This window comes from Adiantum capillus-veneris, chromosome 24, assembly GCF_014529385.1.
Source record: "Adiantum capillus-veneris isolate H3 chromosome 24, ASM1452938v2, whole genome shotgun sequence".
NCBI classification, from domain to species: Eukaryota; Viridiplantae; Streptophyta; class Polypodiopsida; order Polypodiales; family Pteridaceae; genus Adiantum; species Adiantum capillus-veneris.
The window spans coordinates 46,358,705-46,384,943 of NC_140954.1; the positions used below are offsets into that span (position 1 = coordinate 46,358,705).

The 26,239-nt window shown below is 45.0% G+C and overlaps 1 protein-coding gene across 3 annotated transcripts in view; it reads right to left on the reverse strand.

Moving 5' to 3' along the window:
- LOC147426311 (Rab3 GTPase-activating protein catalytic protein) overlaps positions 1–25,666 on the reverse strand; it is a 161,017-nt gene extending 135,351 nt beyond the window's left edge. Inside the window, exon 1 of one of the 3 annotated variants that reach the window (XM_086499136.1) lies at positions 25,348–25,665. In XM_086499136.1, coding sequence (XP_086355262.1) covers positions 25,348–25,389 — 42 coding nt within the window. In that variant the 5' untranslated portion in view covers positions 25,390–25,665. Of the gene's footprint in view, positions 1–25,347 lie in introns of all 3 variants that reach the window. The other 2 variants (XM_086499135.1, XM_086499137.1) reach the window with 2 other exon arrangements.
- Between the last annotated feature and the right edge of the window lie 573 nt (positions 25,667–26,239).

Consider the following 26,239-nt stretch of genomic DNA (forward strand, 5'->3'; position numbering starts at 1 on the left):
TGTAGTTGTTGCATCTTGGCTATGTTATCTCCGTAGATTGCATCTAAGTTGATTCGAAGAGTCAACAAGTGAAAATTTTCCTTGGATTGACCAGACTTTTCAAGAAATTCAGTAACAATCAGTCAATTAAGACAACAATGAGTACATTTGAACGAATAGCTAGGTGAAGGTTTGTCCGACCACATGCCACATCACCATTTTGTAACAGATTGGCCTCATAGGTCATTTTGGCCTTTTGAAGACGTTAATATAACATTTCATTTCATCATCTCTCTCTCTCTCTCTCTCTCTCTCTCTCTCTCTCTCTCTCATGGGTCTCTCACTGTTTTTAGGATTTCGTCACTTCTTCTTTGCTGTTTATGAGTTTCGAATTTGCTTTTTGGCTGTTTTTAAGGTTTCATCATTGTTTTTTAGCTGTTTTGAGGGTTTCAAAACTGTTTTTTAGGGGTTCGTCACCGTTTCTTGCTGTTTTTAGGGTTTTTCCACTGTTTTCTGTTGTTTTCTAGGGTTTCAATCTGTATTTTGCTTTTTCTAAGGTTTCACAAGCATTTCTTGTTGTTTTTTAGGGTTTCTTGTGTTTTTTTGTTGTTTTAGAGGAGGGAAAGTAGTGGTTCTGGAAAAGCGCTCATCATGACGGTGCGAGACCTATGGGGCGACGCTCCGGATAGCGGCGTGGAATTGTAATGGATCATATAGGCTAGATGTAGGTGCCTTTGAAAACAGCTTTAGGGACAGAGACATAGTTTTCCACTCAGAGACACACCAAATACCGGGACAGCTTATGCCACATGTGAAGGGTTATTTATGGGAAACAGTTAGTCGACCAGAGATCTCTACGGGGTAGCCGGGGTTCAAGAGGAGTAGCAGTCTTATTTAAAGAGGAGCTGAAACCACTACTACAGATTATCAGGAAAGATGAGCAAGCAAGGTATATGTGGGTGAGAATGAGAGCCGAGACAGGTAGATTTCTATATATCGCTATATGCTACTTCCCTCCAAGTACATCAGTCTACTCCTCACCTAAAGGACAGTCCCCTTTCTCCATATTGAATAATGACATATGGGAGTTCTCTAGAGATGGAGACATCGTTCTCTTAGGAGACTTTAATGCCAAAACGGCCAACTCTCCGGCAGTATTCTATGATACTTCTGAGGAAATGCTCAAAGAAGTGGATTTATCACAGAGGGGGCTTACTAGAACTCACAAGATAAAGAACACACTGAATATGGGAGACATCTCATGGAGATGGCAACTATACATGGTTTGGCCATACTTAATGGTATAGAGAATTTCCCTTTATCTGGGGGATTCACATGCTTCCCGCACAGGCATGGGGCCAGTACAGTGGATTATGTCATGACTTCACCAAGCTTTATTTCTAGTATCGAGGACTTTAAGGTGGGACCCAGACCGGTTGGGATTGCAGTGGATCATGCTCTCTTGACCTTATCAATCTCCTTCCAATACAATGCCTCTCAAGTACAAAGGAAGAAGACACACACAAGATATACTTTCACGCCAGAGACTGACTCAGCCTATGTGGAAAAGATCTATAATAGGATGTGGGCAGCCGAGCCGTATATACTGTAGAGGAGATTACTTCTAAGTTAACAGAGATACTACATGGAGCAGCACAAGAGGCATACCCACATACTCAACCTGATCAGAAGAGAGGATCTGGGAACATGCCTCAAAACAGTTGGTATGACGAGGAATGCAGAGAGACAAAAACCAGGTCCAGAAAGAGCTTACACTTGGGATCAACACATATAAGCAGTCTCGGATTGCTCTTCGGCGTATAGTACGTCGCAAGAAAAGGGCATTGTTAGCCAAACTGGAGAAGGATTTATATCAGCTCTTCTTGAGTCAGGACTCACATAAGGCCTGGCGTTTATTTCACGAGCACTCACCGCCTCCGACAATTACTTCTCCTGAGATTTGGGGTCAATATGTAACATCATTATATATGGTATCTGGACAGCCTCCATTACCAGATCCGCTAGAGCCATGCCCTGCTACTAGTACTTTCTTTACTACAGAAATGGTGAAAAAAGCCATCGATAAGATGAAGACAAGAAGAGCATATGATCATGATGGTTTAGTAGCAGAACATCTGATCCATGCCAGGGATCTACCTTCAGAAGTCCTTGCTCGTCTGTTTAATCGGGTTATGTGTGAAGGATTACCTGAATCTTGGAAATTATCTACTATCGTACCTATTTTCAAGTCAGGGGATCCTATGATACCCGGGAACTACCGTACCATTATGGTAGGTCACACATTGACCTGACTATACGCATCCATCCTTGAACAAAAAATTGAGTAGATGGGCAGAGAATGAGGGCATAAGGGCAACAGGACAAGCTAGATTCAGGACGGGTTATTCCACTTTAGATCGTATTCTTACGCTCAGAGCCATTATTGAGGAAGGAAGAGCAAACGGGAGAAGGATGTATTGTTTCTTTGTGGATTTTCCGAAAGCTTTTGATATAGTACCAAGGGCCAGATTGATGTGCAGGATGCAAGAGTTAGGGGTCCCCAAAGAGATTTTTTGGGGGATCATGGCCTTATACGGGTCAGTAATTGGTTATGTACGTACTCCAAAACGGGATTCCTACATTGTTCATTCCACCCTTGGAGTAAAGCAGGGATGCCCACTGTCCCCTACTTTATTTGGTATGCACATAGATGAGGTATCAAATTACATTGATAGAGAAGGTGATAGAGGTGCTCAACTTGCAGGGTCATGGATCCCTTTGTTGTTGTATGCAGATGATATTGTATTGATAGCAGAATCACCAGATGGAATGCAGAGGCAGCTAGATGCATTACATAAATTCGCGGAGGACAGTGGACTGTCGGTAAACTTGGGTAAAACCAAAGTTATAGTGTTTAACACCACACGGCAGTGGGTTAGGAGATCGGCACTTACATTTGCATATGGCCAGGATACAGTAGAGTACACATATGCATACACATACCTTGGGGTGGTATTTGCAGGACCGAAGTTTACTCTTAAGAAAGCAGCGGATGCTAGATTATCCAGAGCCTCTGCGGCCCTGGGAGGGTTGGAGAGGATGTGTTCACAAGTGCAGTTTCAGGAACCACGAACAAAACTTTTGGATCTTTGATACCGTGGTGGCTTCGGCTATGCTTTATGGGGTCCAGATTTGGGGACCATCTGTGGATCAGGTTAATTGGAAGTCAATGGAGAGACCTTTGGTATCTATGATTTCCCGAATGATTAGAGCCAAGGCCTCCGTACCACACGCGATTACCCGAGCGGAACTAGCTGCCCCTCCAATAGAAATTGAAGCTCTTACCAGATCAGTGTCCTTTATACATGGTTTGTGGGATACAAATAATTGCCGATATACTAGACTGACCCTCGAATCCTCTCGACAATTGGCAATGAAAGGGGATACATCATGCTGGTATGCGCAACTGTCCTCGTGGTTTCAGAGACACGGGTTCAGTATGGAAAGATTACCCCCCTTCCAATACTCTCTTGAGGCTCCATCACCGGCAATTACACGAACGGAGATTAATAAAATCATCCATCAGGATCTTATACAGTTGGATACCAAGAGGACATGGGTAGACCCTACACAAGAATTGGGCACGAAGATGGCCGACTACAAAGAAAACTTCCTACAGCTGTCTAAAGATGGATTTGTGATTCGCCCGAGCTACATGGATACCCACCTCTCTCATGGTTTGAGATGTGCTATTGGTCAGATTCGCACATCCTCACACCAACTGGAAATTGAATTTGGCAGATTTAGGGGAATCCCACCTCAGAGCAAAATTTGCAAGTTATGCGGAATGGAGCCGGAGACAGAATTACACTACATATGTCATTGCACCGTATACTATGAGATACGTGGGCGTTTCCATTCCCTATTTAAAGAAGGATTTGGACCTCTAGATAGAGTCATGGAATACCAAGATCAAAGATGCTTAGGCTTGTACCTACTGGAACTACATCGGCACAGGGATAATCTAATGAGAAGACAAAGAGCACTACAGCCTCAGAGGCAAATCACATATTTCTTCGGATCGAGAGAAGCAGGAGTGGAAGGAGAAGCAAGAGGCCAGCAGCCAGCACAGAGGAGTATCCACATTCATACCAAAGGCACCCTCATTGACAGGGCGATTGAGCTTAGGAAATCGAGACGACCACGACCGAGATGCAGAAGCACACTTCACTGGAGGAGACTACAACAAAGGATTAAAAGCATTCTAGCCAGACACCCAGAATGCTCCTAAGAAGTTTATTTAATACTTTGTATTTAGTTTTTCACATCCACATTTATTTTCACGCTTTCACACTTAGCACTTTAGTACTAAGGTACCCAAACATTGTAACAGATTCACCACTTTTGTATCAGTTTGGTCTCATAGTTCTGGCCTTTTGAAGACGTTAATATAACATTTCGTTTCATTTCATTTCTCTCTCTCTCTCTCTCTCTCTCTCTCTCTCTCTCTCTCTCTCTCTCTCTCTCTCTCTCTCTCTCTCTCTCTCTCTCTCTCTCTCTCTCTCTCTCTCATGGAAAGCATCGTCAAAGTGCCAACGGCTTCCCCCACGTGCAAGAAGACGCATCCCTCGCCGGCCAACCACAAAGCCTCTTTCATGAGGACAGGGAAGAGGATGTCGGCAATAGAGAAGGAAATGAGAGAATGAAGAAATGAGGTGGAAGAGCAAAGGAAGGTGAGGAGCACAATTCTACAAAGATGGACCGAACAAAGAGATGGCATGCGTAGGAGGATCGCTTCACTCGCGGAGAAAGTGGTCATCCAAGATTCCATCATCCGAAATCTACAAGCAAAAAGAGGACAGCTCGAAGAAATACGGGTTATCAAGGAGGTGAGGAGCAGAAGTCATGGGCCGCGGTCATCTCCACAACACAAAAGAAAGTAGAGGAGGCCGAAAAATGGATTGAGGTTGCCAAGAAAGGGAGAGGAAGGAAGCTCCTTGTACACCCACTCTTATTAACATGACTCTCGAAGAGGAACAAAGGAGGAGGATGCGGGCTCTACATGTGAGGGTAACCGGCCTCAAGGACATAAACAATGTGAAAAAAAAGGTCATAAGCCTCACATCCATGATGGGGGTGGACAAGCCTTCACACACAAAGGCACTGAGAGTGGACAAGAAGAGTGATGGCCCGGGAGAATCTTCAAAAGGGAGAGCTCCCATACTACGCTTCCCCTCCTAGGAAGAGAAGAAGGAATTTTTGAGAAAGAGGCCTACTCTCAAGAAGATAGGTATTTTCCTCGGTGATGATCTCACTCTCTCACAGCTTGCGCATACGAGAGAGATAATGCCCAAGATTACGGCTACAAGGGAGAAGGGAAAGATGGCCTTTTATAGAGATGGTCAGGTGGTGATTGTAGAGCGGCGCTCTACATGACGGTGTGAGACCTATGGGACCACACTAAAGATGGCTACTTGGAATTGTAATGGATCTATGAGGTTGGACGTTGGTGCCTTTGAGAACAGTTTCAGAGACAGGGACATTGTTTTCTTCTCAGAGACTCATCAGGCCCCTAGACAACTTATGCCACATGTGGTGGGATACAGATGGGAGACAGTCCAAAGGACAGTCGCGAGATCTGAGCATGGGAGTAGAGGTTCAAGAGTAGCTGCAATGCTATTTAGGGAGGAGTTACAGCCAGTACTACATATTGTATGGAGAGATGATCATGCTAGATACATGTGGGTGAGACTGAGAGCTGACACAGGCCAATTTCTATACATTGCCATATGTTACTTCCCCCCCAGTACGTCAGTATATGCTGCATTCTGAGGACAGTCGCCTTTCTCTATAATAGATGATGATATATGGGAGTTTTCTAGCGATGGTGATATCATTCCTCCTAGGGGACCTCAATGCCCGAACGGGCAACTACCAAACAGTCTTCTACGACACTTCAGATGAGATGCTTAGAGAGCTGGATGTGGGTGAGTTGGGGCTTGATAGATGCTCACATGACAAAGAGCACACGGAGGATGGGAGATACCTCACGAAGATGATGACTACATATGAGTTAGCCATACTTAATGGCTTACAACGATTTCCTGGACTAGCCGGTTTCACATGCTTTCCACACAGACACGGGGCCAGTACAGTGGACTATGTTATGGCACAGCCGAGCTTTATCCTTGAATTCAGGATTTCATAGTGGGAGCCAGACCAGTGGGCTTAGCAGTGGATCATGCTCTTTTGACATTGTCTGTTTCATTTCCGTATAGTACACCCAGACATCAGGAGACAAGTCACATACCCGTTATACATTTACACCACAGACTGACTCGGTTATACAGAGGAGAACTATAGCCGTCTATGCACAGCTGGTCCTGGCCTCTCAGTATAGGAGTGTACCACTTTACTGACTGAGACATTGCATGGTGCAGCATCAGAGGCATACCCACACACTCAGCTGGGTCGGAGGCAACATTCTAGGAGCATGTCCCAAAATAGTTGGTATGATGAGGAGTGCAGAGAGATGAGAGCCCAGCTTCAGAGGGATCTTCTTTTAGGAGTCATCACTTATAGACAATCTCGGATTGCTTCCCAACGCCTTGTGCGACAGAAGAAACGAGCTTACTTGGCCCAGATGGAGCGAGACTTGTATCAGTTGTTCTTGAGTAGAGACTCTCGAGAGGCATGGCAATTCTTTTATGAGCACTCCCATCCCCCAGTGATTACTTCTCCTGATGTGTGGGGCCAACATGCCTCATTATTATATACAGTTCCTGGACACGACCCCCTTCCAAATCCTGCAGAGCCATGCCCACCTATCAGCACCTTCTTTACCACTCAGATGGTAAAGAGAGCCATTGACAAGAGGAGGACAAGTAGGGAATATGATCATGATAGTCTAGTAGCAGAGCACTTTATACATGCTAGAGATATGCTGGTAGAGGTTCTTGTAGTGTTGTTCAATCATGCCATGTGTGAGGGGTTACCTGAGACTTGGCGGTTGTCTACTATTGTACCTATCTTCAAAGCAGGTGATCCTACAAAGCCTGGGAATTACCGCACTATTATGGTTGGGCACACATTGGCACGGTTGTATGCATCCATTCTTGAGCAGCAGTTGAGTAATTGGGCAGAGGGGTGTACGAGCAAAGGGCCAAGCCGGTTTCAAGAGGGGTTTCTCCACTCTTGATCAAATTCTGACACTCAGAGCCATCATTGAGGGCAGATCACATGGGAGACGGATTTATTGTAGATTTGTGAATTTCCGCAAAGCATTTGACATGGTATCGAAAGCTCCATTGATGTGCAGACTGCAGGAGATGGGAGTGCCCATAATGTTGATTTGGGGGATTATGGCTCTATACAGATCAATGATGGGACATGTATGCACTCCAGAGGGGATATATGATTTAGTTCACTCCACCATTGGGGTGAAGCAGGGTTGCCCATTGTCTCCTACTCTATTTGGTATTTATGTTGATGAGGTGTCTGATTACATTGATAGAGAGGGTGATAGAGGTGCCCAGCTAGCAGGGACATGGATCCCATTGTTGTTATAGACTGATGATATTGTGTTGATCTCTAACTCACCAGAGGGTATGCAGCTTGGATGCATTACACAGTTTTGTAGAGAATAGTGGATTGTCTGTAAACCTTGGTAAAACCAAGGTTATGGTGTTTAACACCACACCACAGTGGATCACGAGATCAGCACCGACTTTCACATATGGTCAGGAGATTGTAGAGTATACAGATGCGTACACTTACCTTGGGGTTGTCTTCATTGGGCCAAGGTTTTCTTTGGGGAGAGCAGCAGACTAGAGTGACTACAGCTACTGCGGCCTTGGGAGGCTTGGAGAGGATGTGTTCGCAGGTTCAGTTCCAGGAACCTCGGACAAAGTTATGGCTCTTGGATACTTTAGTAGCCTCAGCTATGTTGTATGGGGTGCAGATATGGGGACCTTCTCTAGGCCAGGATGGTTGGAGACGTATGGAGAGGCCCTTGGTATCTATGATCTCTCGACTGATCAAAGCCAAGGTCTCCGTACCCCATGCTATCATTCGAGCATAGGTAGCTGCCCCTCCTATGGAGATTGAGGCGCTTACCATTGTGCACAGCTCAAGAATTTCCGAGGGACAATCAGTTTGCTCTTTTTATTAAGGAGTTAGCTTCTCCTTTCTGCTCTTTTGATCAAGGAGTTAGCTTCTCCTTTCGGCTCTTTTGTTCAAGGAGTTAGCTTCTCCTTTCGTCCAGATCGTAACTCCTCATATTCCAACGTAGTAAAATTAGCCATCACACCCAGACCATACTGATCTTCCATGGGTGTCTTGATGCACTAAAATTACATACACGGGCAATCTCATCCAATTAGGAATATTCAGTAGTTGGCACATCACAATGCAACACAAATGCTCACATATGCATGTTACAAGACATAAAAACATAAAGCCGCCAATGAACACTCCTCCCGCATAACCTAACAAGGTCCGGGCCAAGAGATATTCAACGACTCCCTCATCACTCCTCCCGCATAACCTAAAAAGGTCCGGGCCGGGAGATATAGAGGCCTTTTACAACCAAACGCCCCCCAAACCGCAACCTGCGTCATTTGGAGGTGCTGAGAGTAACCACTGCTCAAACTTCTTAATACTCCTCCCGCATAACCATCCAAGTCCGGGCCGAGAGTCACAACAACAATTATTTTACAAGCATACAACCAAACCCTCCCCAAGCATCGGCCTGTTTCGTTCAGAGGTTTTCAAACATACAACGAAACGCTCCCCAGGCATCGGCCTGCGTCGTTCCGAGGTTCATACAATACCAAAACAGTATTTCTCACTTCTCCACCCGGGAGTAAAATCACCAATCCTTGAAACTAGTATCAAACCAGAGTCAAACAATTCAAATCGGCACCAAAACAGGTTCAAAACAGATACTATCCATTTCAAACAAATTTCAAACACGATCACCAAACAAGTTCTCAAACAGATTTTAAACTTAAAAAACAATCTCGACATCAGTCGAGCTCGAAAAGTCGACCGGCTTTCCATCTTGAAACCTGCATCAAAAATTAGGGTTAGGTTCATTCCATAGGGTCGTAGCCGAGCACAGCATGGTCCATCAGCTCTTGGACAAACAATGTTTCTTTGGCAGCAATGGTAGTCCCAAGATAGCAATCACACTAAACCTCCAAGGTCATCTTCTCGTGAAGAGACACCTACTGAGAGATGTCGAGAAATTTCAAGTTAAAATCTGCTAGGGTTTCCATGGCAAGCATTTCAGGATTCCCCGCTCTGCCAAAAGTTGCACTCCGAAGGAAGATGTCAGAAACCATAAAACTTCGAGCAAAATTTTTTCTTGAATTCTTGCCAAGTCCTTGGAAGTGTGCGGCTTGGTAGCTGTAGACATCAACATCTACATGGCACTGCTTCTGAGAAAAACAGTGACTCGAAAGAAATTTGGATCCTTCTCTTGCAAGTGATCTTAATGGCTTATGCCCTGTAAGACATGAGCGGTGAAGACGGGAGCGCACCCGATGCGTGATGAAGTAAGGGTGGGAGTGGCTAATAAGTCCGGGTTGGAGGGCGCAGATGCCTCCAATAAAATTCCAATAGCTCTGTCTGCTCTTTTGTAGGACCGGTATGCTTTCAAAAAAGCACACGCCTAATGCTCTGATACCACTGTCACAAGGCGGGCACCACGTGCCAATAGAAAAGAACAGACTGAACAGACTTTTAGCACTTTAATAACAGCTGAACTGAAAGAGAGAGAGAGAGAGAGACAACATGCGACACGGAGTGGCGGAATTCCACCCAAGAGAGTATTGGCCCCAAACCTTGGTGCCCCTTTCGGTATTTCTTTATATTGCATCAACACAGTACAAGCCGGTACTCCAAACTCTGCACCTTCTCCAAGAAGCATGCCAAAGAATGAGCCCTAGCCTCATATTTAAAGGCCCTTGGCCTGAAAAGCAGTTACAGTAAAAAGCCTTTAAAACTTAAAAGCTTCTGGTCCAAAAGCAAAGCCAAAAAGCTATCAACGCAATTTATGGAAATCCGTACAACCTACCACATCATCATGTCAGCGCAATTTTCAAAAATCTGCCACGTCATCAGTTTTTTGCGTGTGTACGGGTCCTGCTTTATTTTAATCCCTTTATGTCACTGGGGCCAAATCGGACTGGGTCCCCATAAGTTGGTAGGACTTCTTCTTCTGCTGCTGCTACTTGTTCCTCTTAGGGTTTAGGCCCCTCGGCCGGCATATGTAAGTTGGCCCCATTCTTTAGGCTTTGACACGTCAGCAATTTGTGACAAGAGCTCCAGGCTATGATGTTTAATCGAGCCATGTATGAAGGCTTCCCGGAGACTTGGAGTATGTCTACGATTGTGCCTATTTTCAAGTCAGGAGATCCCATGATTCCTGCGAAATATCGCACCATCATGGTTGGTCACACATTAGCTAGGTTGTATGCATCCGTTCTTGAGCAGGAGCTTAGTAGATGGGCAGAGCGAGAGGGCATAAGAGCACCAAGGCAAGCAGGTTTCAGGACAGGTTTCTCCACTCTTGACCAGATTCTGACACTCAGAGCTATTATTGAGGAGGGTAGACACCATGGCAAGAGAATCTATTGTAGCTTTGTGGACTTCCGCAAAGCTTTTGACACAGTGCCGAGAGCCAGACTTATACACAGACTACATGACATGAATGTGCCTATAGAGCTGATATGGGGTATTCTGGCTCTATACAGGACAGTGATGGGGCGAGTACGCACCACTGAGGGAATGTCTGACATGGTCCACTCCACTATTGGAGTAAAGCAGGGATGCCCCCTATCCCCGACTCATTTTGGGATGTATGTGGATGAGTTTTCGGACTATGTAGAGCGTCAGGGGACAGGGGGGCTTAGCTAGAAGGGACATGGATTCCGCTGTTACTGATGATATTGTGCTGATTTCTCACTCCCCAAATGGGATGCAGCGTCATTTGGATGCTCTGCATACATTTGCTCATCACAGTGGATTGTCGGTCAATCTGGGGAAAACCAAGGTTATGGTGCTCAACACCAAACCACAGTGGGTCAGGAGGTCGGCACCCACATTTATGTATGGCCACGAGACTGTGGAGTACACAGATGCATATACCTATCTTGGGGTAGCCTTCGGTGGACCGGTGTTTTCACTAAGGAGAGCATCAGAGACTAGACTAACGAGAGCATATGCAGCTTTGGGAGGACTGGAGAGGATGTGTTCGCAGGTTCAGTTTCAGGAACCGCGAACAAAGCTTTGGCTTTTTGATACTCTATTGACTCCAGCTATGCTCTATGGAGTTCAGGTATGGGGACTCTCAGTAGACCACCATGGGAGATCTGGCAACACAGATGGATGGAGATGTATGGAGAGGCCTCTGGTCTCTATGATCGCTCGGATGATTCAGGCTCAGGCCTCAGTACCACATGAGATTATCCGAGCCGAGCTAGTCCCCCCCCCCCCCCCCCCCCCCCCGTGGTGGAGGCATTGACGAGATCAGTTTCCTTTATGCACGGTCTATGGAATCTCCCCAGGGGTAGATACACTCGGCTTGCCCTCGAGTCATCTCGACAACTGGCTCTACAAGGCGATACAGCATGTTGGTATGGACAGATGACATCATAGTTTCAGTCGCATGGTCTCAACATGGATAGATTACCTCCGCTTCAATACTCCTTGGATGCACCCTCCCTGTCTCTCACACGAACAAAGATCACCAGACTCATACGTCAGGATCTGATTCAGCTAAATACCAGGAGTACATGGATACAGCGGACACAGGAGTTGGGCACGAAGATGGCCTTCTACAGGGAGCATCTTCTCCAACTCACGGAGGATGGCTTTGTGACTAGGCCTGCATACATGGATACACACTTATCTCATGGGATAAGATGCGCTATTGGACAGATACGCACATCCTCACATCAGCTCCAGATCGAGACTGGCCGATTTCGAGGGGTGCCGGCAGGAGCCAGGATATGTCACCTATGTAACTTAGAGCCAAAGACAGAGCTGCACTACACATGTCACTGCCCGGTATACTATGAGATACGCGGCCGCTTCCACTGCCTGTCCAGAGAAGGGTTCGGACCTTTTTCTAGAGTCATGAGATACAAGGATCAGAAGTGTCTAGGATTGTTCCTACTAGAGCTGCACAGACTTAGGGAGAGCTTGTTGAGGACATCAAGGGAAAGACAGGTCTCAGAGACGAATCACAGAGTTCTTTACACCAAACAGAGGAGAGCAAATGGAGCAGTCATTACAGTAGATCTCAGAGCCTACTCATACTAGAGGTACACTGCTTGACCGAGCAACTGAACTTGGCAGATCCAGACGTCCACGACCTCGGGGGGTCTCCCACTACCGATGAAGGCTGCAACAGAAGATATAGATCACTCTAGCTCGACATGCAAGACGCCCAACCAAAGTTCTAACCATGGAGAAGGTCGATGAGATCCAACAGCGACCGATGAGAGATTTCATATGAACCCACAAACCCCCCCCCCCCCCCCCCCCCCCCCGCCCCCCCTACTTCCTTTCTGCTTAGTGTTTTAGTGTTAGTTCTTTGTAACTTGGTAACTTTGTAATTTCCGTAGTTAGACATGGTATCAGATTCACCAATTGTAACTTTTTGGTCTCATAGGTCAGTTTGGCCTCTTGAAGACGTTAATATAACATTTCATTTCATCTCTCTCTCTCTCTCTCTCTCTCTCTCTCTCTCTCTCTCTCTCTCTCTCTCTCTTCTCCGTCCCACTTTCACTACAACACTCGGTTTAGTTTTTTAGTCTTTCTTTAAGCACACAAACATTGTATCAGATTCACCAGTTTGTAACTTGTTGCTCTCATAGTCATTTTGGCCTTTTGTAGACGTTAATATAGCATTTCATTCATTTCTCTCTTACAGATATCTGGAGGAGAGACGCATCCGAGCCTTCGCAGACCCGGCTCTCATCTTGCGTGGATTGTCCTCACCTTACCCACCCATGCATAATGTCTTACACCCTGACTATAGTATTGGATCTCGTCATCGTTCCACCCGTAGACTGAAGAGCAATCTGAGATTGCAAATTCAATAGTTCTAGATTTGTTGAAGTCTTATATCTCCAATCAGAAGACTCAATGGGAAAAGTACTTACCTTTGGTGTAATTTGCCTACAATAACACGATACTCTCTTCGACGGGGAAGGCGCCATTTGAGATTGTTGAAGGTGCTACGAAGGTTCCACCCTTCCTAAGCACGAAAGATAAGATTTTTGAAGCGGATGAATATACGTGAGACTTAGATACGGCTTTTGCCAAGGTTCACGAGACTTTGCAGAAATCTCAAGAACGACAGAAAAAGGCAGCGAATCGCCATCGTCGCGACTTGAAATTGAATGAGGATGATTGGGTGCTTTTACATTTTGAGAAGGCACGCCTGAGAAAGAAAAAGGGAAAGGAGAGGCTTTTTCCAAAGCTTAGTATGCGATACTATGGACCTTTCCAGATCACTGAAAAATAAATGATGTCTCCTTCCGACTAAAACTGCCTGATACTTGGAGGATTCACAATGCATTTCATGTGAGTCTCTTGAAACCTTTTAAAGGTGATGTGCCTGATGATGGGGAGCCTGATGAGCAACCCGAAGTGGACGAAAACGAAAAGATCCTTGTTCCTGAACAGATTTTGGCACATAAGGATACGAAGAAAGGTAAAGTCCGAAGGCGGTTCTTGGTTAAGTTCAAGAACTACCCTACATTTGATGCGAAGTGGATGGAGGAGGACCTAGCAAATACTCCTCGGATTGTGAAACTTTACCTCGATGCTTTCGGTTCATAGTCTACTCCAAATGGAACCCAGAATTCAGCTTGGCCGGAGATCTAGTGCAGTGGGATGCACAAGAGGGGAGTCACTCCGCAACAGATGCCTTGATTTAGATACTAGAGTCACTGATGTCTCTTCAAGCTTCAGGGATACTGAAAGCTGACAGTATTCTGTTGTATGACTTTATGAAATGGAATTCTTGATTATGATATTGATTTGTTCTTGAATTCTTTTAAGTGCAGGAACTAATAGACGAAATGACTACAGCATTTTGGTCTGATTGATCTCGAATAGACATGGTTGCAATAGGGGTTAGTCAATCGGGCATCCATGAGGTCCCGATTGGATCTAGATGCGATTGCTAGCTACATTGTCGATAAATCATGGTCTAAGATCCGAATGAATGGTGAATGTCATGTGATGTCTAGTGATGTCCTGTGATGTCGTGTGATGTGACTGTCGATTGGTACATGTGCTAGATGTGTGTTCCTAGTACGTAGGTACTAACAGTCAGTGTCTGCTAAGACGGTTTATGGCCTCTGTCTGTTTTGCAGGCGTAATCGAGGGCGATTACAATGCTTTCAAGAGGAGGGTATGTCACAAAGTGATGACGTGTCTGCCCGAGAGCATGCGGGACACCCTAGCCCTGACTGCTGCTGAAAACCCTAATTCTGGAAACCCTAACCCTAAAACCTGCAAACCCTAAAATCTGCCAAAAACCCTAACCCTAAATTCTGCCCTGACCTAACCCTAACCCTAAAAGGCACCAGGACTGAATTCCGTGAAATGTGTTGGCATGCTGATGTGGCACCGTACGGTAGTCCCGTAATTTGCGGAGATTTTCAGCTATTGCGGCAATAGCTTTTTGCTACGCAATTTGAGAAGAGAGAGAGAGACTTTGCTTTATTTCAAAAGTCATGCGAGTTTGAGAGAGGAAAGAGCCTTTGCTTTCATTTCGGCTTTAGATCTGAAGCTTTTGGGGCTCTGCTTTTGACAACCCTTGTAAACAATAAACAAGTGGTGAGGACTCACACTTTGCAGAGCATCTGGACGCAGAGTCTGAGAGTGAGACCCGATCCACTCTTGTACTTTGAACACTGATTAATACATCCGAAAGGGGCGCCAGTCTCTGGGGCCAATATCTCTAGGCACGGAAGTCCGCCGGGGCAGTGCAAATCTATTGTGAACTGTGAACTGTTTTGAAGTGGTTATTTGGTGCTGTCGTGATTGATTCTTGACTTGGAGTGTCCAAGTCTGTTACAAAAGCAAATGCGGTGGACAAACATCTTGTCACAGTTTCACTTCCAGATTGTCCATGTGCAGGGACAAAAGAATTTGGTGGCAAATGCTTTGTCTCGGAAGCCGTTGGTTCTGGCTATTTCCGCGATGCATCATATAAGCTTTGAGGATATGGTCGATCAGTATGCCACAGATACAGATTTTGCAGACATTTTCACACGGATATGGGATGGGGAGACAGTAGCGGGATATTCCATTCGGGATGGCTACTTGATGAGGAAAACCATGTGGTGCGTTACACAACCGTTGAGGGAAAAGGTTATGACCGGATGCCACTGTCCGCCATTTACAGGTAACCACGGCATTGCTACCACCTTGAAAGGGGTAGAGAGAGACTTCTTTTGGCCGAGATTCAAGAAGGATGTGGACTAGTTTGTGCGCAGTTGCTTGGTATGCCAGAAGGTCAAGTTTGACACGCATAAAGCACAGGGATTGTTACAGCCTTTGCCCATACCCACCCGCCCCTGGGAAAGTATTGCAATGGATTTCATTTTTGATCTCCCGAGAACACAAAGTGGTCACGATGGTATCTGGACTGTTATTGACAGATTTAGCAAGCAAGCTCATTTCATTCCAATGAAGAAAACAGTCAAGCCAGATCACTTAGCGAGACTATTTGTGGCCCAGATCTTCAGATTACATGGCATGCCCGAGACAATTGTCTCCGACAGGGACCCCAGATTCACGAGTTTGTTTTGGAAGGCTATTTGGGAGAACATTGGCACGCGGTTGCAGTTCTCATCATCGTTCCACCCACAGACTAACGAGCAATCTGAGATTGTCAGTTCAGTGGTACTAGATTTATCGAAGTCTTACATCTCGGATCAGAAGACTCAATGGGAAAAGTATTTACCTTTGGTGGAATTTGCCTACAACAACACGATACACTCTTCGACGGGGAAGGCACCATTTGAGATTATTGAAGGTGCTACGAAGGTTCCACCCTTCCTAAGCACGAAAGATAAGATTTTTGAAGCCGATGAGTACGCACGCGACTTGGACACGGCTTTTGCCAACGTCCCCGGGGCTTTATAGAAATCTCAGGAAAGATAGAAAAAGGCAGCACATCGCCATCGTCGCGATTGTTCCACCCTTCCTAAGCACGAAAGATAAGATTTTTGAAGCCGATGAGTACGCGCGCGACTTGGACACGGCTTTTGCCAACGTCCGCGGGGCTTTACAGAAATCTCAGGAAAGATAGAAAAAGGCAGCACATCGCCATCATCACGATTTGAAATTGAAGGAGAATGATTGGGTGCTCTACGTTTTGAGAAGGCACGCCTGAGAAAGAAAAAGGGAAAGGAGAGGGTTTTTCCAAAGCTTAGTATGCGATACTACGGACCTTTCCATATCTTCGAAAAGATAAATGATGTCTCCTTCCGACTGAAGATGCCCGACACTTGGAGGATTCACAATGCTTTTCATGTGAGTCTCCTAAAGCCTTTTAAAGGCGATGTGCCCGATGATGGAGAGCCTAATGAGCAACCCGAAGTGGAAGAAAACGAGAAGATCCTTGTTCCCGAACAGATATTGGCACATAAGAACAGAAAGATTAAGGGTAAAGTGATAAGGCAGTTCTTGGTTAAATTCAAGAACTATCCTGCATTGGATGCGAAGTGGATGGAGGAGGAGGACCTAGCATATACTCCTCAGATTGTGAAACTTTACCTTGAAGCTTTTGGTTTAGCATAGTCTATTCCAAACAGAACCCCGAATTCAACTTGGCTGGATATCTGGTGAAGTGGGTATGCACAAGAGGCAATTTACTCCGCTCCTTTGTCAACAGATGCCTCAATTTTTGATACTAGAGTCACTGATGTCTCTTTGAGCTTCAAGGATACTCAGAGCTGACAGTATTCTGTTGTAATGACTTTATGCAATGGAATTCCCCATAATATGATACTGATTTGTTCTTGACTTATTTAAGTGCAAGAACTGATAGGCGAAATGACTGCAGCATTTTGATCTGAATGATCTGGATAGACATGGTTGCAATAGGGATGTGTCAATTGGGCATCTACGAGGTATTGTGTGGATCTAGATGCGATTGCTAATTGCATTGCAGATAAATCATGGTCTGAGATCCGAAAGAATGTTCAATGTGATTTGTCTTGTGATGTCAAGTGATGTCCTATGATGTCGTGTGATGTAACTGTCGATTGGTACATGTGCTAAATGTATGTTCCTAGTGCGTCGGTACTAACAGTCAGTGTCTGCTAAGACGGTTTATGGCTTCTATCTGTTTTGCATGCGTAATCGAGGGCGATTACAATGCTTTCAAGAGGGAGGTATGTCACAAATTGGTGACGTGGCTGCCCTGTACACACATACCTATCCCTAGGCATGCACGGAACCTTGCTGAAATGCTGACATGGCACTGTCGTACTGCTCTCCGAAATTCACGGCAGAAAACGCGACGCATTTCGCGGACAGCCAGCCACATGGCAGCACGGCAGCTTTTGGGCCAGTTTTAGGCTACGCAAAAGCATGAGAGAGCTTTTAAAAGCCTTGCTTTATTTTGCCTAGCAAAGGGGCTTGAAAGAGAGAATAAAAAAAAGATAGCTTTATTTTTGGGACAGCTTTTGATTTACAAGCTTTTGGGGCTCTGCTTTTGGGCATCCCTTGTAGCCTTTAAATAAGTGGACAGACCTCCCACTTCTCAGAGGATCTGGACGTAGAGGCTAAGAGTGAGAGCCTCCCAGTCACTTATATATACCTTCATAAGTTTAGAATAGTCTGAACTCACGAATTATAAGAGGGAATAAAACAAAAGTACAAGAGCCTACTTTTGCAACAGATTAATACAAAAAGAAATACCGAAAGGGGCGCCAGTCTTTGGGGCCAATATCTCTAGGCACGGAACTCCACGCCAATGTTGAATCAATTGTGAACTGTGAACTGTTTCGAAGTGAATTCTTGTGGTGTCGCGGTAGAATCTCGACTTGGAGTCTCCAAGTCTAGATTTGAAATGAATTCTTGTGGTGTCGCGGTAGAATCTGGACTTGGAGTGTCCAAGTCTATTACAAGCACCCAATCGTTCTCCTTTAATTTCAAATCACAATGAAGTCGATCTCCTGCCTTTTTGTGTCTTTCTTAAGATTTCTGCAAAGCCTCTCGGACCTTGGCAAAAGCCGTGTCCAAGTCCCGTATGTACTCGTTGGTTTCAAAAATCTTATCTTTCGTGCTTAGGTGGAACCTTCGTAGCACCTTCCATATCTCAAATGGCGCCTTCCCCGTCGAAGAGTGAATCGTGTTATTGTAGGCAAATTCCGCCAAGGCCAAATACTTTTCCCATTGAGTCTTCTGATCCGAGATGTAAGACTTTAATAATTCCAGTACGACTGAATTTGCAATCTCCGATTGCCATCTGTCTGCGGGTGGAAAGATGACGAGAACTGCAACCGGGTGCCAATGTTCTCCCAAATAACCTTCCAAAACAAACTCGTGAATTGGGGATCTCTGTCAGAGACAATTGTCACAGGCATGCCATGTAATCTAAATATCTAGGCCATGTCCAAGTCCCATTATACTCGACGGCTTCAAAAATCTTATTTTTTGTGCTTAGGAAGGGTGGAACCTTCACAGCACCTTCAATAATCTCAAATGGCGCCTTCCTCGTCGAAGACTGTTTCGTGTTGTAGGAAAATTCCACCAAAGGTAGATACTTTTCCCATTGAGTTTTCTGATCAGAGATATAAGACTTCAATAAATCTAAACCAACTGAATTGGCAATCTCAGGTTGCCCGTCAGTCTGCGGGTGGAAAGATGACGAGAACTACAACCGCGTGCCAATGTTTTCCCAAATTGCCTTCCAAAACGAATCGTGAATTTGGGGTCCCTGTCGGAGACAATCGTCTCAGGCATGCCATGTAATCTCAAGATCAGGGCCACAAACAGTCTCGCTAAGTGATCCAGCTTGACTGTTTTCTTCCCTGGAATGAAATGAGCTTGCTTGCTAAATCTGTCAATAACAGTCCAGATACCATCGTGACCACTCTGTGTTCTCGGGAGATCAAAAATGAAATCCATTGCAATACTTTCCCAAGGGCAGGTGGGTATGGGTAAAGGCTGTAACAATCCCTGTGCTTTATGCCTGTCAAACTTGACCTTCTGGCATACCAAGCAACTGCGCACAAAATCGTTCACGTCCTTCTTGAGTCTCAGCCAAAAGAAGTATCTCTCCACACCTTTCAAGGTGGTAGCAATGCCGCAGTGACCCGTAAATGGTGGACACTGGCATTCAGTTAAAACATTGTCCCTCAATGGCTGTGTAACGCACAACATCGTTTTCTTCATCAAGTAGCCATCCTGAATGGAATATCCCGCTATCACCTCCCCATTCCATATCCGAGTGAAAATATCTGCAAAATTTGTATCTGTGGCATACTAATCGACCATATCCTTGAAGCTTCTATGATGTATCGCGGAAATAGCCAGAACCAACGGCTTCCGGGACAAAGCATCTGCCACCAAATTCTTATGTCCCTACACATGGACAATTTGGAAGTGAAACTGTGACAAGATGTTCGCCCACCGCATCTGCTTTTCCGATAGCTGCTTCTGTGACAAGAAGTAGCGTAAACTTTGGTGATCTGTGAAGACCGTACAATCGGCTCTGAGTAGGTAATGTCGCCACTGAGTAAGAGCATGGATAACCACCAAAATCTCTCTCATATGTCTGTGTTGTCAATTCCGGCCTTGAGAACAATCGGCTCTCGTAGACAATGACATGGCCTTCTTGCATTAAGACCGCACCCAGACTACAACCACAAGCATCACAATATACTTCAAACGACTTCTGCAAGTCCGACAAAGTCAAAACTGGTCTTGTAGTAGTCAATTTCTCTTTCAATGTCTGAAAGGCAGTCACCTCTGTGGGTCCCCACGAGAAAGGGACTCCTTTCTGTGTCAAGATATGCAAAGGGGAAGCAACCTCTGCAAACTTTCTAATGAACCGCTCGTAGTAAGAACATAAGCCCAAGAAGCTTCTAACTTCATGGACATTTTTTCAAATCGGGCCAATCATGGATAGTCTCTATCTTGGTCGGGTCCATTTGCACTCCTGCTGTTGAGACGATGTGTCCCAAAAAGTGTATCTCTGGTAGGAAAAATTCCCTCTTCTTTGCATTGATCACCAACTTGTGATCCCGCACTGCCTGAAAGACCTGTAGCAGATGTTCTCTATGTTCTGCCTCATCCTTGGAGAAGACAACAATGTCATCAAAGAAAGTGCCCACAAAAGATCTGCACTCTTTGAAAATCCTGTCCATCAATCGGTTAAAGGTCGCTGGAGCATTGGAAAGCCCAAAAGGCATCACCAAAAACTCGAATAAACCGAAGGTCGTCCGAAAATTTGTCTTGTAGACATCTCCCGGCGCGATTCGGATCTGATGATATCCGCTCTTCAAATCGATCCCACTGAAACAAGAGAATCCCTGTAGTAGGTCTAGAATATCATCGATCCTAGGAATCGGAAATCTGTTCTTGATGGTGATTTCGTTGACAGCTCTTTAGTCAACGCACATTCTCCAAGATCCGTCTTTCTTCAAAACCAACAACACCGGAGAGCAATAAGGTGAAGTACTCGGCTGGATAAGACCCTTTTCCAAGAGGTCTTTCACTTGGTTCATAATCTTTTCATTCTGGGCTCAGCTCACACGGTAAGGTGGCCGGTTCGGTCGTGTGCTTCCATGTATCAGATCAATGGTATGGTCCTCAGGACGAGCTGGTGGCAACTCGCCTGACAGGCCCTCAGAAAAGCAATCACCATGAGTGTGGAGAAAATCTTGGCGTTCTTTTTCTAGATCAGACATATTTGTCCTATGATCATCATTCAAAAAGACTGAGTAAACAAACAGACTGGATTTCATTAATTTTGAAACAGCCGAAGCTGATACAATAGGGACAAACTCGCCCTTAAGTTTCACATCAAGCACAATGTTTCAGCCCTTTTCTGTAGTCAGTCGCTTTTCTCGGCCGATAGTCGACCACGGCGTTGTTCTTATGGTACCAAGGAATTCCCAGGAAGACATCACAACCTTCCAAGGGCATTATGTAGAAGTCCTCGTGCCACAAATACCCCTGACAATGCAATCGAAGTTTGCCAATGACACGTGTAATGGCTATGTCCCTGCCGGGTGCCGCTAGAACTACCTCTGCTTGTGGTCCCATCCGATCGGGTGTAGTCTCGAGCCGCGCCACCAATTCAGGTGAAATGAAGTTGGTCTTGGCTCCTCCATCAAAGAAAATCAGGGCTTCTTGATCTTTCACTTTGCCCCAAGCTCGGCAAAGTTCTGTACTCCCGAGTCAACCAAGAAGAAATAAAAAGCCTTTTAAATTTCAGCCATTCAATTGGCGCTTTCTTGTTCAATAGAAGAGTGGACCACCATGTACGAGCATTTCCCTTGAAGTAAGAGGTAGCCCTCCGAATCTTGAAGTGCTCTGAGTAATGCCCTTCAAAGAAAGCTATATCAAACTGTTGTATGAAGGCCAAAGCCCTCGAAGCCTCCCGGTATCCAAAAAAAGTGTCAAATTTAATTGATTGTCCACCTTTAAATTCTCGAACTTTCTTGCTTTTATCCTCCAGAAAGTCATACTGGTTGGCTCTATAGAAATTCTTCTTCTTTGCATAAAATATGTGATCATCGGAGTCCGAACTATCTGAAGACAAGTCCTCTGTAGAACTGTCAGAAACTAGGCGAAACTTAGGCTTCTTTGCCTTTTTCTTGCCCTTTCTGAAGCTTTGCTTTTTGCTTCCCTTTTTCCCTTTCCTATCTTCTTCGCTTGAGTCAGAAGAGCTAGAAGAAAAAAACTGGATACTCCTTCAAATCGCACATGTTTCTTCTATTTTCGTGCCGAGGCAAAAGTAGATTGACGACCCAAATACCCCGGGAAGTCAGTTCCTTTCTTCTACATTTTTCTCGTGCTTTTTGGCTTTGTTGCTCGCGTCAAAAAGCTGGTTAATTCGTGTATCAACCACCTCTTCCAATTCTTGCTCTGTAAACATCCTCGGAGTAGGAGGTTTCTTGAGTGCCGGTTTGAGGGGCGGTTTTGTGGCCTTCTGCCACTGAGAATGCACTTCGTCGAAGGATGTCTGAGTCAAAAATTTTGCAAATTTCGGATCCTTTGCAAGGTTGATCATCATCTTTGTCGCATCGTCAACCAATTGTCAACGCTCCATCTCTTCAATCTCCGCCTGAGTAGGCCGAGGCGGGCCGTACTCCTCGTGAGAATCTTCTTTGTGATCTCTTCCCACTTCCCCCAGATGCAAAGGAAGTCGATTGATCTCTGTTTGAATCCATAAGTGTCGCGAGAAAAGGAAATCCCGATAGAAGAGAAATAGGCCGCGCCCTGATACCACTGTAACAAACTTGGACACTCCAAGTCAAGACTCTACCACGACACAACAGAGATTCACTTCAAAACAGTTCACAGATCACAATTGATTCGACAAGGCCTGACTGATTCCATGCCTAGAGATATTGCCCCCAAAGACTGGCGCCCCTTTCGGTATTTCTTTTTGTATTAATATGAGTTTAAAGTACAAGGGAGTGGGAGGGTTTTCACTCTCAGACTCTGCGTCCAGATGCTCTGCAGAGTGGGAGCCCAACCACTTATTTGAAGGTTTTACAAGGGATGCCAAAAGCAGAGCCCCAAAAGCTTCAAAATCAAAAGCTTCCAATTCTAAAAACATCTTAAAATAAAGCAACTATTCCAAAAGCTGCCAATTTCCCTTGTGTAGGCTTTTCCCTTGCGTAAAACAAATCTCCGTACTGCTGCCCGTAAGAATTCCGTACGCTCAACCACGTCAGCCTGTCAGAGGAAATGGCGTCGCAAAATCCGGGTTCTGCCGTACAGGGCCACGTCAGCATGTCTGCGGGTTTTCCGAGAGCTGGCTTGTGTGTATGTGTGTATCTGCTGCCCAAAGGCCACGCCACGTCACCGGTTTGTGACAGATTGTCAACCCAAATAACCAGGGTAATCTGTTCCCTTGCTGCATCTCTTTGGAGGCTTCATGGTCTTCAATATTTGATTAGCTCGTCGTTTGATCACATCATCAAGTTCATCTTCAGTGTACATCCGCGAGACAAGAGGTTTCTTCAAAGCGGACTTTAATGGTGAATCGATGGTCGTACGCCATAGGAAATGCATCTTATCAATCGGGTGCCTGCATCTCCATTCGTTCATACTCCGTAGGCCGTGGAGGCCCATACTCTTGTTTCGACTGTCCATATGAGCTTTCCGTACTTTCACCCAATCCAGTGGTCGGGTGGGTTCGTCTGATTCTTGCAGGATTCGTCGTTTTGGGTGATAGCATCTCAAGTGAACTACCCAATATGATCCCAATATTTATTTTGGCTTTAGGTATATATTTTACTTATTTATCAAACTCTAGGTAGGGTAATTTGCTAAGGTGATTTTACAAGTACACCTAGTCCCCTATTGTATAATAATATCGATTCATTGCCAAGGTTGATTGGTTCAGTAAAATCTCTCTCTCTCTCTCTCTCTCTCTCTCTCTCTCTCTCTCTTATTCTCCCCATTGCTCTACGCTTCCCCATCGTCGACTTTGACACCGACATGCGGTGTCATCTCTCTTTTCTCTCTCTCTCCCTCTCTTTCATTGTGTTCAGTTTAGTTCTCACAAGTAAAATAAACTTATGTTTGTGTGAAGTACTAGATCTGAGTTAAAATCGTTAAACCACTTCCGCTCCACTTGATATGTTCACATATCAAGTTCATAGGGAGAGTATGGTTGTGTGAAGAGGATAGGCTCCGATACTTGGAAGAAACCATTTCAAATCAGCCCGTATAACTCCAAGTCAGCACCAAATCTGAGACACAAATGGACAGCCAGCAAACTGTCCCTTCTCTGGTACCTCCAAATCCGGATCTATACTCATCAAAGTTACCGCTCCAAATTTGAAATTTACTACAACGAATAGACAATCTCTCTGTACTTGCAAAAAATGTACCAAATCCTTAAAAACTCGCACCGGATGTGATAATACCAGATCTGAATCCAAAAAACACCAAGGTAACTCCTCTAGGAAAACGCAAGAAACGCACCAAACACGCTACAAAAACGCTCCAAGATCGAATCTCAATACCGGAGCTCTAATACCATGTGAGAAGTGGCAACGGAAAATGGATGGATACGGCTTGAAACAACTTCAACAGGTACACAATCCCTCAAATTTGATGGCGGACAGCAACAACCTCCGAATGTGGAACCTCAGAGAGCAACCCGCCGCGGTGATCTCCTAAATTGACAACGTACACGCAAATGGAGTCACATAGGGCAAGAGAGGGATGGCAATCTGGCAAAATGCTAGTAACATACTCCACGAGAAAAGAGAGAAAATGTTGGAGAGAAAGAAACGCTGACAAGCTCTGATGATCATTGAACTGATACATTGTGGATGAAGTACAAGAGGGTTGGGTCCCTATGTAGGGACTCCCATATTTTGCCTTACTCTCGTCCCAAAAAATAAATAACCTCCGAACTCTAATGTAGGAAAAACATGGAAAAAAAAAACTAATAACATGTTTGTAGGTGGAATCCAATGGTTTTGGTCCCTAGGTATTAGGGGAAAAATTCCCTAAGCCTCGGAGGCACACTGTATGACACTACCAATAGTACAGGGCATGCAAAACAATGACCAGAACAAGCCGATCATGAGCAAACTACCTCACATTAGCTCGGCACAGTCACAAAACAGCCCTCACTCCCTATGATCAAACCCTGGGAGATACTGAGACACTAGCAACTCTACTAGGACCGGCCAGAGAGGTGACAAAATGTAACAAAGACATGTATAAGGGTGATCGCTATTTATTTTTTTTAACACAAATTATTTACGCTAAATATTTTACTATACAAACGTGAGCATAAAAGCAAGTTGGCAAGATTTCCAACAAAATTTGATTTGCTTGATTATTCATGGAAAGCACAATTTCCATGGCAAATAGCTGTTGCATATCCTCCCTAGAAACCCCATCCACACTCCCAATTGCATTCACAATTTCCTCTCCCACCATAAGCATATCTTTAAAAGTTGCCATACAAGACTCTATCCAGTCGCAGGCTTGTTTTTAATTGCATATACTCTCTCTCTCTCTCTCTCTCTCTCTCTCTCTCTCTCTCTCTCTCTCATGTCTGTGTTGTGATGTCTTATTATGACATACTAAAAGCATGCAGCAAGTTTAATCGAGGATAGAAAAACATACATCATCTAGAAGTAGGTCCTCCGACTCCGAGTCCGAATCCATGATTTCTACAACTTGAAGAAGCTTTCAAAACGGTCACTCCTTGCCTCGCGCGTACGTTATATGTGGGTAGGCGCACAAGTCCATGAGTGCATGCACGCATATGGGGTGCATCCCTGGATGTGTAGAGAGAGAGAGAGAGAGAGAGAGAGAGAGGACGTATCTAATATCACAGCTCGTTTACGTGCGCTGCTGCTGAATTATTTCGATCTACGCAAACCTTAGTGACTCGCTTCAACTTGCTGGAAGTATGCCTTTATAATCTTGGTATGTATGAGTGAGAGAGAGAGAGAGAGAGAGAGAGAGAGAGGGGGGGGGGGGGGGGGGGGAGATGAAGAAGAGGGAATAGGAACTTGTCAAGTGCAATCGGGTTGTAAGACAACGATAAGATTTTTTTAGGTACATTTTTACAGCTCTTATGAATGAGTGTTTCTTTTGTGTTGTACATTTGGTATTTGTAGCTCTAGTCATCATGTCCTCATTTAACAGATATACAAGTTGATGCAATACGTGTACGCATGCTCGAGCCAAAGCTCAAAACTGAAAAAGAACTGTAAAAAAAAGTCATGATAATCGAATGAATACATGGGAAACACCACCATATGCAAATATGGCTGGGAGGTGGCACCGTCCTCACCCATTTATGTAGGGATGTGCCTGTCCCTCGTCTGTCCTTTTTGTATCTCGATGTTGGAGTTGCAATATTCTAATTGTTGGTGTCAAAGGATGTTCTTTTCGTCAAATTTCACAACAAGAGCGAGACGGAGAAGCCAAGGGATGATGACAAAGAAGGATTTGTTTCGAAAAAACATTTGTAGTGGCCGCCTAAGAGTTCTCGCCCTTAGTTTCTTCC